This window comes from Chenopodium album, chromosome 22 (assembly GCF_948465745.1).
Source record: "Chenopodium album chromosome 22, dcCheAlbu1.1, whole genome shotgun sequence".
NCBI classification, from domain to species: domain Eukaryota; kingdom Viridiplantae; phylum Streptophyta; class Magnoliopsida; order Caryophyllales; family Amaranthaceae; genus Chenopodium; species Chenopodium album.
In genome coordinates, this window is record NC_137855.1 from 5,462,524 (window position 1) to 5,478,661 (window position 16,138).

The following is a 16,138-nucleotide window of genomic DNA, read 5'->3' on the forward strand; positions in this document are numbered from 1 at the left end:
TCACAGGCTTATACATTGCACATGTAGCATGAGCCCAATTCCGCCTGATGCATTTAGGCAGACCATGAGTCCGAAAAAAGTAAGCTCGAGCTCGAACTAATCGAATCGAGCCGTATTCTACCTGATCTAAGACTACATCATGAAATTAGAGTATTGAGAGATAAATAAAGCACAAGAGATGCCACAAACAAGAGAATTTTCCCCTTGTTTTGCTGATTGAACATTAGATTAGCTTTAAAATTGCTTAACCCAGTTACACAAAAACATTTCCCCATATTTCCAAACAGCTTAATATATAAATGAGATATATTTCTCATCAAAAAAGACATTATTCAGTGAAATTTATCACATTCTTTAAACTAACAATCATATGCCCATACCAGAAGTCCGAGATTCAGACATCGTAGCTAAGCCTAACAAATAAGATAACAATCTAACGCAGTAATTAATTTTTGTGATTGTATCAAAGATGTACATATTTAGCTTTAAACTTCGATTTAGTAGGTGTAACCCTTGACGAACATTCCCTTCTGTGCTTCGTCACTTTCACCCTCAACAGAGTATTTCCCGAGTTGGGCAAGGGAATTTGCCTTAGTGCGAGCCAAAAGAGCCTTCTGGGCTGCTTCTACATTCCAAGGACGTCCTTTCCATGTCTTAAGCACGCTGTTTTGTAAAGCACGAGCATAAGAGAACGAGACGTGCCATGGGTTTGGGCTCTGATTCATTGCGTTGAGGTTTAAGGTGGCTTCGACTTCAGACTGTCCTCCAGACAAAAACTAACAGACATAACAGGATTTTATTACTCTTAAAACATAGAAAGACACTATTACTGTTTTCTTGTACCCAAATTTTAATTATCAGCATTGAACATTCTAACATATTACACGATAAGAGTACGCACAAACATACCATGATTCCAGGAACAGCAGGAGGCACTCTTCTCCTAAGCATTTGAAGGGTAAATTTAGCAATGGTTTCAGGAGAAGCCTTCTCTTTGTATTCAGCTCCGGGCGTTACCATGCTGGGCTTGAGAAGTATTCCTTCAAACATAACGTTGTTTTGAGCCAAGTAGTAAAAGACTTCAGACCACACTCGTTCTGCCACATCAAGTGTCCTCTCAATTGGGTGATCACCATCAAGAAGGATCTCTGGTTCCACTATGGGGACAAGACCATTGTCCTGAGAGAATTATAACATGCATGAACATCAGGAAGACATGTACACATTATAAGCAGTATGAGTCCCTGATTTTTTTTTTTAGTGTCTTTGTTTTTACAGATAGATGAAATCTAGCTTCGAAATTACTTGGAAGCATTTATAATGATCTGAAGGTTCAACTAGCACGAGAAATCATCAAAGACAGTTTTCACACACTAAGAGCTACTGTTTATAAAAACCATAATTTACCAACGGCATCATATTTGAAGACAGCCCACAACTATGTAGCTCTGTACATCCCTTCACTGAAGTGTAGGATAGTTCAGATTAAGATACTGACTACCGACAACCATAAGGATTGTGTGAAATATGAAAAGGCTACCAATGAAAGCGTTTATCCTAACGGAATACAGAACATATACTGGTCCATAACTTCCCTATAGTCACGGCCACACATACTACTTCAAAATGTCTGATAGAAGGCTATCACGCTATATATTACTGCAATGATCTGTATTTGAATTCTTCATTATATCAATAGGGAGACTGTCCAATCCTATTTTCCTATGTCAGGACAAAGAAAATTTGGATCACAACTGATCCATAAATCAAATTGGTTCATTAATTCAGCATTCACTTAAGAGGCAGCACATAGGAAATTCAAGTTCAGTGCTGTGTGGCAAGGATCCAACTAGCAAACTTTTTATACCTACTTTTCCGGTGTACTAAAAGTCTAAAACATGTTCATTTCACTTCAATAAACTGAACAAGCTTGTGCCTAAAAACTAACAGAATCAGAGGCACCATATGCTTATATGACTTGAGATGTCAGCGCTTATTGAACTCATATGTCTCAGAATGAATCCAACTGATTCTATAATCCATCGAATACTATGCAAAATTTGGGTGTGCATATTGTTTAGTCTTGATCCTATAAACATTTTATTAGAAGCTTAAAATTGTACCTGAGAGATAGCAGCATAACGAGCAAGTCCCCAAGCAGCTTCCTTGACAGCCAAAGCAGAAGGTCCACATGGAATACTTACAACTGTACGCCTACATTTGTGATAGGGATTTCATGGCTAAGTAAATATTATTGATATCTCTGCCGTTTAACTAACGGAGGAAAACATAGGAAGAAAATCTCACAAGTCTAATGCATCTAAAATTGGCTTACCATTTTGCAAAACGAGCACCCTGTTTATAGTACTCAGCAGATCTTGACGCCAACCCATCTAAACCTTGGCACCAAGATTCATTATACGAACCTGGCAGAGGAGACAAACCCTGGAAATGAAAGAGTGACAAAATGATTTTAGAAGGTCATCTATCATAGAGCATTATTCACCAACACCTAGCAACTGTCAAAATGTGGAAGATGTGTACATACCTTGTCGACTTTGATGCCAGGAACAATGTTCTCATCACGTAAGCAGTCGACAAATTTCTTCCCATCTGTTGTAGACTGGTAAAGTGTTTCCTCGAACATAATAGCACCAGAAATATATTCACCAAGGCCAGGGGTTGTCAGTAGAAGCTGCCTATAAATCTGACGATTCTCTTCTGTGTTATCTAAGCCAATTGATGCCAATCTCTTCCCACAAGTTGCGTTTGATTCATCGATGGCAAGGATACCACGTCCAGGAGAGGCAATAGTTTTCTGCACAGGTAACTCAGAAATCAATAGCAGTTTGAATAAAAATCAGAGCTATCTACTAGTGTCATCACTCATAAGGCCAAGAAAAGTAGCATGAGACTAGCATATACGTTAAATTATTGATTCAGGTGAAAAAAATTACCACAAGATATATTTATATATAAAGAGTAAACATTTTTTAAGATTACAAGCATCCCACCAGATAACCCCAAACAAAGGTGTCCTCAAGATGTAGGATCAAGGTAGCAATCTTACCAACAATGTGCATCAATCGAAATATATAAACAATCAAATTCATTGGGTATTAATTTGTCATTGTATGACCACAAAAAGCAAAAAATTGCAAAGAATTAGAGTGAGGATGAAATTATGCCACTCCAATTCAATTCGACTTTCTGCTGTTGGATACTTAACTTAGCAGTCTAGCAGACACAGGACATAAATGTGTAAACTTGCAATTAGGCCAAAAAATCACAGATTGTTAAGAAAATAGCAAAGACTCACCCATGGACTATCCATACACTATAATTTCAGTCTATATGTTCAATGTTCATTGTTCCATAGACCCTTTATTCGGAATTAATAGTCACATACTCATATACAATTTAGGATTTCCTGAAACTTTTTTGTCACATATTCTAGAAACATCAATGCCTATGATCAGATTGTTTAACATGTCCTTCCATGAAAATTGGAAATCGGAATAATGTGATGACAAATAATTGACGGAGCAAAGCAGCGAGCACTATGTACTGTCACAGCAACAAACCCTGAATCTCTGGGAACAGATTTAGAGAAAACCCAACACATTTACATATCATCTACAGTAAGAACTATAGACCCATTTTCAGCACCAAAATCACAAAATTCTCCAAGAAACCATACATATTGTTAAACTTAAGCAATCAAATATCAAGTGATCAGTATTCAGTACAAATAAAAATTAAAATAAAGATCATGCTAGGCAAAAAATACAAAAAACTACAAATGAAATGAAAAACATACAGCAGTCTTTACAAGCTCATCAGTATAAGAGCTTGAGCTGGCACGGATTGGCATGGAAACTCGGCGAGTTGTAAAGAGTGTCGATGATCCGACATGGGAATTGAAGGACTGTTGTCCCATCCATTGTGATGATGCTCCATTAAGCTTCACCAAACCTGTAGATGCCATTGTTGATCCCTCTCCCTCCTTTGTTAGTCAACTTTTGCTTAAAAATAATGCCAAAAAAGTCCTTGAGAACAAAGTTATAAACTTTTGGTAACAAAGTTTGACTATGATATATATATCAATCATAAAGCATGTGTGACAACAAGAAAAGTAGTTAATCATAATTCATAATCTCAACAACCAAAACTCCAAAAGGTCCACTACAAATCTACACTGGTTGGTACCATAAGGTGGTGCCAAGATTAGAGGATTAATGTAAAATCTCAACCCACTAAAATTCGACAACTAAGTTGGTTAAGTCTTTCGGGTAGTACCATCTTATTCAAAACCCTTCTTTATCTCATGAGGTATTAATTGGTAGTTTTAAAATGTCATCGTTACATTAGGTTTCATACCAAAACCCCTCCCCCATTATATGTACGGATGTACCTCTTATATACAAAATGAATTATCACGAAATTGAAACGAGTAATGTAACAATTAAACCAGTGAATAACATTGTATCAGTATTAAAACCTCCTAAGTCCTGCTTGTAACACCCACCTAATAAAAAGAGGCCAAAAAGGACAACCATACCATTACACAAGCACCCACTAAAACCAATAGTGGGAAAGGCATCTCAATTCAATAAAGTTTAATTTTTTTGTCTACGGCAGAATCAATCTCCAATCTCTAATAATACCAAGACAATTATTATTATTATTATAATTTTATAAAACAAAAATTCGTAAATAATACAATACGGAGTATTTATTAAAAATACAATTAAAAGTATGAAATTTATGTCTAATAATAATTGGATTAATTAACGAATTGAGGAGAAGAAAATGAGTATAAATTGGCTTACAGTAAATGGAGGCGAATTACAGAAGAAGAGAGCTTCAAAAATAATTACTTGTAGTATATTTTTTCAATAAAATAATGGGGAAAAATTCTGTATATTAGTTTGGGTGTTAAAATCACAGAGTAATTGAAAATTGACCTTCACCAACCCAGAAAAGGTCCTGTTTCACTGTTTGATGTAGACTGTAAAAGTAGTCGCATAGGGTATTAGGGTACATCTAGAGCAAATCCTTTTTTTTTTTTTTTTTTTTTTTTTGATAAAACAGAATTTTATTTTATTTTTAGCCAAAATTAGAAAATTTTCAAGTATTTTCACTAGTTGCATATTTTGGTAATTCACTTTCCCTCTCATCAATTATTTCGGCTATTTCCTCGGAGAAAGTACAAGTTTCTCAACATGAGAACATATTCCTATAATTCTCGATCAATACATTATTTTAATCACAAATTTCTTTAATTGTCTATTAATATTTAAAAATTACATATAAAAACAATGTGTATTAGAATTTAGAAACATAAATTGTTAAAGCCGGTCAAAGTACACATGTGAATATTGTAAAACTCAAAATGGTGTAACTAAATAAAAATGAAAAAAGTAACTATTTTACATTTAAAAGCATGTGCTTTAAATTTCTTAAACATAGACTATAATAATATGATAAAATATTAAGTATAATACATAATCATTATACTATTTTAAATTAATAGTTTAATACTCTTATAAAAGTGTGTTTAGATCATTAGATTTGATACGGATATCATACTCCATAAGAGTTGACTTATACAATAAAGATAGAGATATTTATAATTGATTTTGATTATTATTGTTATTGGGTGTGTTCGGCGCTAGCTTTTGAGTAGCTTTTAGGTAGTTTTTAGTGGTTTGACCAAGTCAAACCACTACTTAACAAAAAATGTGAGTGTTTGGTAAGGTAGTGGTTAGGGTAGCTTTTAGTGGTGGAGGTAGCTTTTGTGAAAAGTTAGAAAAATTAGCTTTTGAAATTAGAAGTAGCTTTTGAGATAGCTGTTGAAAATTTAATCTATAGTTTTAAAAATAAAATATTGATTTTTATATGTAACAGCTAGTCACCCGCTACTTTACCGAACACTCATATCTAAATTATTTATCTTTACAGCTAACAGCTTGTTGACAGCTAACACCTACCTACACAGCTAACAGCTGCCTCCACAGCTACAGCTACCTTCACAGCTATATTTTGCCGAACACGCCCATTGTTTGTTAATAATAATACTTGCTTTAAAGTTATAATTAGTAATAGGAAGCTGATAATGCCTTAATATCTATCTAATTTTTTGATATTTGGTTCTTGTTATTGTTTGTTAGTAGTATTACTTGTTTTAAAGCTATAATTAGTTATGTGAAGCTGTTAAGGCCTTAATATCTATCTAATTTTTTTCCTAAAGTAGAATTAAATGTATATATAAAAAGATCTACAGAGTATTAAGTTTGGTGTAATTACTTAAATGTGTGTCATCACCCGTACATGCCTTAGCTTGATAGTCGATACTAGCTTAGCTACCCTATTATCTCTACATACGAAGTAACATATTAAGGGCCTGTTCTCTTACGTTGAAATTCAGTTCAGTTCACTTCAGCTGAGTTCAGTTCAGTTCAGTTCAGTTCAGCTCAATTCAGTTCAGTTCAGTTAAGTTCAGTTCAGCTCCTAATTTCCTTCTCTTATAAAATATTCATTTCAGTTCAGTTCAGTTCAGTTCAGCTTCAGCTGAGTTCAGTTCAATTCAGCTGAGTTCAGTCAATGAGAACAAGCCCTAACTTTGTATGTTTAACCAAACAAACATGTGAACTTTTTCATACGGATTATAACCGCTTGTTTTCAAGACATTATAAATAACCCTATTTTACGTTTATTAGCTATCCCTCTAAAAACTACAGTACTTATCAATAATAATTTATTAATCCCTATTGATGCAAAGAAATTAACCTCATCCTCATTTATATGTGTCAATAACTCCATTCCTACTCTTTATCATTCTCAATTACTTTATACTAGTATGAATTATCTTCTCAATTACGTATAATTATTACTTGTTGAGAAGAGCTTAGCCATAACAAGCCAATAAGCATGACATCTTCACATTATCGGGTACAGCTGTACGGACTATTTAACAAGGCTGTTTATCACTAATTTACTACTACTAGGCCCAAAACCATTTCAAAATCATGTCCAATAAGAACAAACCAAACATTCTTTTTTATTTTTTTTTTTTTTGAAAGAAAACCGTGCATTAATTTACTTTATTTTATTTTTTATTTTTTTAAAAGTAAAAAGTCAAAAACCATGCATTTCTAATATTATTAACAAGTTCCTCTAGCTCTCGTCAAAAAAAAAAAAAAAAAAAAAAAAAAAAAAAAAAACAAGTTCCTCTAGCAATTAATTAATCAAACAATGGGAAAGTACATAAATTCAAGTATCTTCTTAGCAATTTGACAAATAGTAACTATTAGTACCTAATACCAATATTTTTTTTTCGGTGCTCCACCCGTTTCACCCTTTGGGCTAATCAGGATTCAGGGATACCAATATATTTAATAACAAAGGATTATACCATATTTATGCGATGTTATAATTGGTCAAGATTAACATGACGAAAAGATGTTAATTAGGTCATCTAACAACATTTTTGAGCAAACAAGTTGGATTTCCCATTTTTGCATAAGTACTTCATCCCTATAAGTCTATAGCGTGATAAGTTCCTAACATTGACTATCTTGCTTAACTTTTGCAAGTATGTTAAATTCAATTATCCATTTTTATGAGACAATGAGAAGTGCACCTATGATTAATTTATCTTATCAAACCTACTATTGGTCTCAAAAATTTATTGTCTATTACATTAGACTAGGGAAAATGTTCAACCTTCGTTATATTTATACCAAACAATCAAGTACCCACTTGAGAGACATTAATTGTTATTTTACGGACATTAATTGTTGTTTTACGGAGTATTAATGTGGAATCATACATTTCACAAATAAAATAAAGAACAAACAGTGAAAATCGCCAAATGTTATTTTACATTTCCCATTTCAAACCAAAAAAATGCTTTTCCTTGCTGATTAAAATTAGAGGTAGTACGCATGTTTCCACAATTTACCTCCATTTTGCATGAAAATCTATTAAGTCACCTTTATCTTTGACAATACTATTACATAGGTTATTTTTAAGGGAGACGTATATAGTAGGTTAGAATTATAAAGGTTGTCACTTTCAAATAGTTTCCACCCAAATAAGCTGACAAATAATGACGAATTTAAAGAAAAACAAGTCACCAAGAAATTGGAGGGAATTATTGAAATGTATGATTTGTATGAAGAGGCCAATATAACTCTAGAGCAACTAAACAAACATACAATTTTATGAAGCAAATTCATTTCATGAATACTACATAAAATGCCCCCTAACAAATTAAAAACAACAATATAATATGTAAAAATATAAGCTAACTCATAATTACAAGAAGTTATAATCATGCATGCATGCATTCATTCATGATGATCATAATTCATAATGCATCACATTGAGTGGGAATGAAAGAAAGTGTATCCTTTGCAAGATCATGGACCACCATCATGTTTTGTTGTTGAACATTACCAAATATAGACATCCCACTTGATTTTCCCATTGCTAAGCATAATATTCCCATGTCTGAATCTCCAATCATGTAATTCTCGCTAGGTAAGTCCAGATCCGCCTCCTTAAAGTGAAAAACGAATTTTGGGACATCCATACTTTTTGTATCCTTAGGCATTTTGAAGCATAGGTCAAGCCCGGCCGACCCCGAATCATCCAGTGGGAGGTTCATTTGTGAGGTGAAAGCCTTCTTCACTTGATCAAATGCACTTTCTTCTAAGTAAGTGATTGTAGTTCCTGAGTCAATAATCATCCCACCACTCCCATCTTCACTAAGGGTAAAAAGGTCTTTTTTAATTGGCAAGTGAGTTGACCCCACACTAATTCCTTCAAGGTTAAGGTAATAAAATGATGGGTGTGATGGGTTGTGGAGTAGTGGGGTTGTCATAACATTGTTTGCTTTAGAGTTACTAGCTGATAATGTAGAGTTGACATTAGCTAAGGATCCCATCAATAGTGTACTAGTTTTGGACCCATCAATTGAGGTTAAACAATAAGAAAATTTGGGCTCACCTAGTTGTGACACTAAGGATAATGGGCCTCGACCTAGCCCAATTAAGCCAGCACCTTGATTGAACCCGTTACCCTCGTTGTCGGCCCCACACCCGAACCCAATGTTTGGGACCGACACTTTATCGGACCCTCCAAATGTAAACGTCTCGGTGGCTAGGATCCCTTGGGTTGAGGAGTAGTCCCCATATGTGTACATATATTGGCACCCATCTTGGCATGTTGATGAGGGAAGGGCTTGACAAAGGTCATTAGAACAAGACATTTTGGAATAAGTGGATGATTGAGATGGGTCAAAAATGGGTGTGGATTGATCAAAACACTCTTCACAAGGCTTACATTGAGTCCAAACCAAATCACTACCCGTATCCATTATAGCCGAGAATTGGTTAGGTGGGGTTCCTATAGCAACATTCATTAAAAACTCGCCGTTACCTGGATGGACTTTGGACTCAACATCATAAGTGCCCGTATTTGAAGCTAGGACCATTGCATTCATCCTTTGTACCCTAAACTTAGACCGATTGATGCCTCGTTGGATTCGTTCGAATTTTGTATAATTTGACCCATGATCGACGTGTTTAAGGGTAACCCGAAAGCCCATTTGGGTTGGTTTCACTTGATCAAGGGCCCTTCTAGAGGTAGAATATACAGGTTTAGCACAAAAGTATAACAAAGTTAATGAAAATAGTGTAAACTTGAGCAAAGAATGCATGGAATATATCTTCATATTGTTGTATATAGAGGTTTAACTATCTAGGACAAAAAATAGTGTACAAATCACTATGGTTATGAAAAGAGAGGAGGTGTTTAAATTGGAGAGTTAGGAAATGGTCAAGTGTTTTATAAAATGTAGGGAGAAAGAATTTAAGGAAGTACCATAACCTACTTAAGAATGAGAAAGGATAATTAGGCAAACAAGTAAATCTTTACTCGCCTAATTAATTAAGTTGAATAGTAGAAGGTAGGATTTTTACAACTTCAAGGCTGTATTGCTGGTTTGGTGGTTAGGAAAAATGAGAATAAAGACTAAGATTGTGCAACTATATATGCACTAAATCATCTCAAGTTTCTACTTGAGTGCCATTTGTAATTATGGCTTCTACATCTAGAACAACTTTTCTAATTTTTCTTTTAAAATCTTGTAATTCACACTATTATTTTGTAAATTGTAATTATAATGATTCTGTTAAGCACTAATTAAAATGTTGTATTGTGGATCTTAACTTTTACTTGACAATTCTATATTAGTTTCAGTGTACATACATAATGATTCGTTGAAATTTAATTAATCAATTCTCTATATTATTAAATTGTATGGGACACCCGAGTGCACCTAAAAGAAAGGTGACAAGTAGATGACATATGCTGCCCGAGTATGAACTTGATGTAGAAAAGTGATTAAGAATGCTAGAGTTGAGCATTAAGAATTCTGTAGTAAAACAGACTCGATCATGGACCTACATCCATCAATATTATTACAAGGTAAATAGATGCAATCAATCATGGTTGCTTTGCAACAAGGCAACAGCCTTCACCATTAAGATTCAAATTTTCTTTGATATTTGCTAAATTTTCAGCCATTAATTGATATAATTATCATTAATAAAAATATGATTGGATGAGAATGAGGCATAAGGTTGGTAAACTACCTATTTCCTCTAAAAGTTACAAGGTATACTCATGCAACTTTGGTCTATTTATTTGGTTTCCAAGCATTGTCTTGCTTATGTCAATGAACTTTTGTTATGTTAGGTTTGAAGCATTATGCATGAAATCATCATCTTCGCCTTCTTCCTTTTAGATCATTTGACAGCAGTTGCTTCAAATATGCTTATTTTCTCAACCACATACCAGCTGAGAAATACTACATCCGTTGTCTTGCCTGCATGGCTGCGTGCTGCAGACTGATCACAGTTTATAGTTGTCATACCTGCAAGCTGCGAAGCGGATTTCGTTTGCAGATCAAGTAACATTTGTAAAATAAGTGTATACGATAAGACAAATCATTTCATGTAAGTTGCCCTGTATACTAAAATTAACCGAAAAAATGAAACCTGACCAAATTGTTTGACATGTCTACCTTTCAGAGGATATGGAATGTTTGCTGACAAGAAAATGCCCTAACATCTGAAACAATTTGACACATATCTAACATATTATTGTATGTTGATTTGATTGAAGCAATTAGCTATGCTATCAAGTACGATTACCAATTCTGATGTAACAGCCAAATGCATGTTAATCTGAAACAAACGTAAACAAATAGCAGGTAAGACCCTAATTGGCATTAACAAGATTTCAACAATTTGGTCAATAATAGTACAACCAAAAGCTCTTCTTGACCTAAGAAGCTAGCACTACATATATTACTGAACATATTATAACAATACAGTGGACAAAGACTATTATAAGCCAACAGCAGATGATGCTTTGGACCGGGTTCTATTTTTAGCCAAAAGTATCTGATTGGCTCGCTCCTCTTCCTCTTCCAGTTTCTTTCTTCTAGCAGCTTCTTCCTTTTGTCGCTGAATCAACTCCAGTTCTCGCTGGCGTTCCTCCAATTTCCGCTGCAGCTCTAGAGCTTCTTTTCTCTGAGCCTCTTCCACTCTCCTCCGATTCTCTTCAAGCATCTTATCTAGCTCCTCTCGCTCTCTCCGTGCTTGTTCCTGAATAGAATTTTATACATAGGTTCAGATGGCAGCAATATCAAAACACCCTAATGACAAACAACTCTAATGGGTTAAGTTTCTCAAGAGTAATCAAATTAACCATAATGGAAGCAATCACAAAGAAAGGCTAAATATGTTCCTCTGACAATATCATCAGGATTACCCACTTCCACAACTATGGTCTTTAGATACTTCCAACTAAAGGTGAAGATTTTTGTTTCATTAAAAATAAATGACCTTGGTGACAAACTAACAATTATATATAATGGATATTAGCACCACAGATGAAACAATTGATAGTAAGAAAATAAGAATCGGTATCATGGTTCTAAGGACACAATTCTTTATAAAAAATTAGTCACTCTGTCCTAAGGAATACCATCTTTAGTAATAATAGTCACTGTCCTAAGGACACAATTCTTTAGTAAATATAGTAAACTTACTTCTTTCTGCCTTGCCTCCATGAGAGCTGTTTCCTTCTCTTTCTTAAGCTGAGCAGCTACATCATCAAACATTTTCTTCTGGCCTTCCTCTATGCGCCTTTCAATATCTAATTTCACTTCTTCAGAATTCAACTTCTCCTCAACATTCTTGCGTATAGCTTCTTCAATCCTCTTAGCTGTCTCTTCTTCTAATAATTTGAGTTGTATTTCCTGTTGGATCCTGGTTGCAAAAATAACACAAGTCAAGTACAACTGAAGACTGGGTGCTACAGAAAAATCTGACAAACCATATGGGTGATGGACAACAACGATCTCACAGCATGCATATGCTTCCTTTCATTAAGATTATCTTCACTAGTCAGCAGAGAGCTTAGCCTTCAGTAAGATAAATGGCTTACGTAATGCTCCACACTTTAGCAGATTGAACCCTAGCTTATGCAATGCCATACCTCTCTAACAGGTGGCTGGTCCATAACACATGAGATATTTAACACTGGGAACAGTAGGTAAACGACGCAGCACTAGATCATCAAAATAATAAGTTGAAATATAGCAGTAGCTCCCTTCAGAAAACCCGGTAAAGAAGCTCAAGCAACCTGTAGCATATTTAGATCTAATTATAAATTCAACAGAAGCACGCATCAGAATCAGCTTTAAAAGATATGAAAGATGACTACGTATCAGAGGGAGAGCTGCAAGGAAAGGTCCAGGTCTGACCAAGGAAGCACACAAAGGCACAGGGCAAAAGGGAGACAAGGTTGATACTTCACAACTAATGAAGGCGAAAAGTTAACATGCAGGGAAGTCCAATCAAATGGATGGAATTTCAGAGAATTATTACAAAAAATGCAGCACGAAGTTGATTGCCTTCATCTCTGAAACACTAATGCAGAACTTCAAACAGAACTAGATGAAGCAACATGAGTCAGCACCATATGGCATCCCACTATAGACGTTTTCATTCGAGGTAAGGTAAGTAAGCAGGAAGCAACCCTACCCTAACTAGTTGACTTAGTCCAGATTTAAACATAGAAAAGCAAATAGACATCACAAGTGATAAGTTAGAGCTTATGATGGCACATTAATGAAACAACCTTTTCTTTTCTTCTTCTTCTTTCTTTTGTTTCTTTATGGCCTCCTTGCGATCAGCTGATGCCACACTTGGACTACGGGACTTGCGTGGAGGAGATGCAGATGAACTTCTACTTCTTCTCCTCCTATAATGCCGTGCCGTCGGAGAACGACTCTTACGACGCCTTACAGGAGAACGGCTTCTGCGACGACGAGGGGAGCTTGACCGGCTTCTTCGCCTGCATAAGATAATAGTCAGCTCAACTTACAACCGGAGTTTTTAAGGATGTGCTCAATATATTCAAGGTTTCAAGCTTGCCCCATAACTGTATCAGAAATTAAACTTTGGGATCAAAGTAAAAAGAGATTGATTTCCCATCAGTAAAGGTTTTATGGCCCATATCTTGTCTTTGCCACAAATTATTTTCCCTGGTCCATCATTTGTCCTGGGAAATTTTATTTAATTTTTTTTTTTTTTAACATATGCACCTTTTAGATCTAACTTTATTGTTAGAGAAGCCCCTTAAAAAAATGTTTGAAATCATCATTTAATACATTTTTTTTTTTATCACCAGATTCAGGCAAAATATGTCAACAATCCAAAGCTGACCACATTTTTCATGTAATTCAATTCTGCTCGAGTTGTTCATCCTCTAGCCCCAATTCTTTTGAACTTCTTCCCCTCTATCAAACTTTGTTGTTTGAGTGGGATCTTCTTCAATAAATCTTATGAACTCACCAAGTCCAGAAAATATACCTTTTTGATGAGAATTAAATTACTTTTAGCTTATATCTTCTAGCCTAAGATATCAGAACAAATTTCTAGCATCATAAGACAAGTAATTACATGGAAAATTATCCATGCGTGCCATAAAAGAACTCGTCATGGAGCTTTGACAGCCTATTACAAAATAAACATTAAGAATCTCATAAGTCATAACACTAGCTTTAAGCAAATAACTAAAGTACCACTTAATTTTTAAACCCATCAACACCCTCTGAAATACTTCTTATAAATTTATTGACTATAAGCTTGTCCTTAGAGCCTATCCATGATTTCCAAGCATAAAACACACCAATCCACTCATCCATAGCAGCATGCACTTCACTCATCATAAATCCGCGACCATAAGAACTTGTATGCACCAACAGAACAAAAGCATAACATCACACTACAATCAATTTGAATGAGCTGAAGCCAAGTCCTGCTAATCCTAGTCATCGCATACTCATATCAAAGAGCTAGCCACTCGGACGCGAAAAGGAGGATTCAACACTTCAAATTGGACCCAAAAAAATTCAAAATAATCCCGAAAATTGTAATGTAGTTTCCCGATTTTGGATCATATAAATAAACAAAAAAACATTAAAAAAAAAAAAAAAAAATCCCAGCTTGTTGTTGCATCAAAACAATTACCCTCCAATAATTAACTCAAAATTGCACCAAAGATTTCTAAGTTGTAATAATTTACAACAACTAAATGCAAACAATAATCACTAAAATTTCTATCAGGCAAAATTATACCATCAAAAGTAAAACAATTTCAAACACAATTAGCAAGTAAACAACAATTATTATAATTAAAAAAGAGCGATGATAAAATCACCGATTAACAGGCGAACGGCTGCGATCCCTCCTGCTACGGCGGCTATGACGGTGGCTAACAGGTGACGGAGAATATCGCCGCCTATGCGACGGCGAACGCGAAACGCTTCGAGCCATAAATCAATTCATAAACCCTAAAATTGAAATTCTGGGTACCGAAAATTTACTAAAAATTGAGGTTATTATTGGTTAATTTGACACAAAATTAGCTAAATAAAACCCTAAATTGAACTGCAGAGAGAAGAAAAGATGAAGTAAAGGGATGAATTTGGGGGATTTTGGGAGTTTTATTATTGGGCCAAAATAGATTGATTTTGTTTATTTGGGTTATTTTATCGAATCCGGGTCATATTTTGGGGCTCCGAAAGACCGGCCCACATGGAAGAAACATAGAACGACCAGTTCAAGAGATTCAAGTACAAGTAGTATGGAGTAGTACTGTAGTATGGAATTTTATTTTTTTTTTATTTTTTTTTTTTTGTTTTTGTGTGTGTAAGAAATGTTGTTTGTTTTACTTGTGGACTTGTAAATGGAAATTTATTCGAAGTAGTGAGCTGGTGACAATAAATTGGATAAGTTTAAGTGAATACTTTTAGAAAAAAAGATAATCTTATTTTTGTAGGAAACTAAATTATTGGCAAAATAATTTGTATTCAATTGACTTATAAAGATAAATTAGTATAGTTAATTTGTTATAAGTAGTAATGTTTTAGGGCCTATTCACATTTATTGGATTGAGCTGAAAAGCCTGAAATGTATATTTTATGAGAGAGGGAAATTAGGAGCTAAACTGAACTGAACTAAAATTAAGTAAATGTGAATAAACCCTTAATCATAAAAAAAAAAAAAAAAAAAAAAAAAAAAAAAAAAGATGGACTACTCAACATCTTTATTTGTATAATACCTAAACTACAAGCAATTATCAACTTTGAATGATTCAAGCAATGGGAAGTGTATTTCCAAGCTAGTTTGCATGATAATCAACATGATAAACAATTATAAATAGTTAGTTGTTTTTTGTTTTTTTTTTTTTTTTAATTAAAGCAAGATATTTGGTTATTTATTTATTTTTTTGAGGGAGAGATATTTGCTTATATTATTACCCTTTTCGCTCTCCTTTTTAACCTTTATGACCATCCTTCTTTAATTTAGCCTATTGAATAGGTCATTACTCATTAGTGTGTATTTTTGAGAAAAATTTTCTCGAAGTCAAGATTATGTTTAAATGATTAATGAAGATGTTTGTTCGGAAAATGAAGCATAATTAAGACTATTATATTCTATTTATTGTAATCAATAATCCCGTTAAATATTGCATTTACATAAAAGGTATT

At 34.3% G+C, this 16,138-nt stretch overlaps 3 protein-coding genes across 4 annotated transcripts; all 3 read right to left on the reverse strand.

Annotated features, from left to right (window-relative positions):
* Positions 1 to 258: 258 nt before the first annotated feature.
* On the reverse strand, positions 259 to 4,978 carry LOC145603606 (fructose-bisphosphate aldolase 3, chloroplastic-like). 2 transcript variants are annotated; one of them, XM_081659550.1, is made up of 7 exons: positions 4,833 to 4,978; positions 3,821 to 4,025; positions 2,549 to 2,818; positions 2,336 to 2,445; positions 2,124 to 2,214; positions 910 to 1,179; positions 259 to 776 (listed from the first exon to the last, which is right to left on the reverse strand). In XM_081659550.1, the coding sequence occupies exons 2-7, from the start codon at positions 3,986 to 3,988 to the stop codon at positions 498 to 500; spliced, it is 1,188 nt and encodes a 395-aa protein (XP_081515676.1). In that variant the 5' UTR covers positions 3,989 to 4,025; positions 4,833 to 4,978; the 3' UTR covers positions 259 to 497. The 2 variants fall into 2 exon arrangements, with proteins under 2 accessions (XP_081515676.1, XP_081515675.1); XM_081659549.1 differs by lacking the exon at positions 4,833 to 4,978 and having other exon boundaries at positions 3,821 to 4,090.
* A 3,291-nt stretch (positions 4,979 to 8,269) lies between these two features.
* Positions 8,270 to 10,004, reverse strand: LOC145605884 (aspartic proteinase nepenthesin-1-like). The gene has a single exon (XM_081661952.1). It carries the CDS (start codon positions 9,740 to 9,742, stop codon positions 8,375 to 8,377), a length of 1,368 nt encoding a protein of 455 aa, XP_081518078.1. The 5' UTR covers positions 9,743 to 10,004; the 3' UTR covers positions 8,270 to 8,374.
* Positions 10,005 to 11,270: 1,266 nt separating this feature from the next.
* Positions 11,271 to 15,074, reverse strand: LOC145605596 (uncharacterized). The gene is made up of 4 exons (XM_081661669.1): positions 14,806 to 15,074; positions 13,222 to 13,437; positions 12,128 to 12,347; positions 11,271 to 11,681 (listed from the first exon to the last, which is right to left on the reverse strand). Exons 1-4 carry the CDS (start codon positions 14,919 to 14,921, stop codon positions 11,421 to 11,423), a joined length of 813 nt encoding a protein of 270 aa, XP_081517795.1. The 5' UTR covers positions 14,922 to 15,074; the 3' UTR covers positions 11,271 to 11,420.
* Positions 15,075 to 16,138: the final 1,064 nt, after the last annotated feature.

Coding starts and splice junctions, on each gene's coding strand:
- LOC145603606 (XM_081659550.1), bottom strand. CDS start 3,988: ATGGCATCTACAGGTTTGGTGAAGCTTAATGGAGCATCATCACAATGG. Junction 2,819..3,820: donor ATGAGCTTGTAAAGACTGCT/GTATGTTTTTCA, acceptor TTACCTGTGCAG/AAAACTATTGCCTCTCCTGG. Junction 1,180..2,123: donor GTTATGCTGCTATCTCTCAG/GTACAATTTTAA, acceptor TAATTCTCTCAG/GACAATGGTCTTGTCCCCAT.
- LOC145605884 (XM_081661952.1), bottom strand. CDS start 9,742: ATGAAGATATATTCCATGCATTCTTTGCTCAAGTTTACACTATTTTCA.
- LOC145605596 (XM_081661669.1), bottom strand. CDS start 14,921: ATGGCTCGAAGCGTTTCGCGTTCGCCGTCGCATAGGCGGCGATATTCT. Junction 13,438..14,805: donor AGCCGTTCGCCTGTTAATCG/GTGATTTTATCA, acceptor TATCTTATGCAG/GCGAAGAAGCCGGTCAAGCT. Junction 11,682..12,127: donor TGGAGGCAAGGCAGAAAGAA/GTAAGTTTACTA, acceptor AATTCTATTCAG/GAACAAGCACGGAGAGAGCG.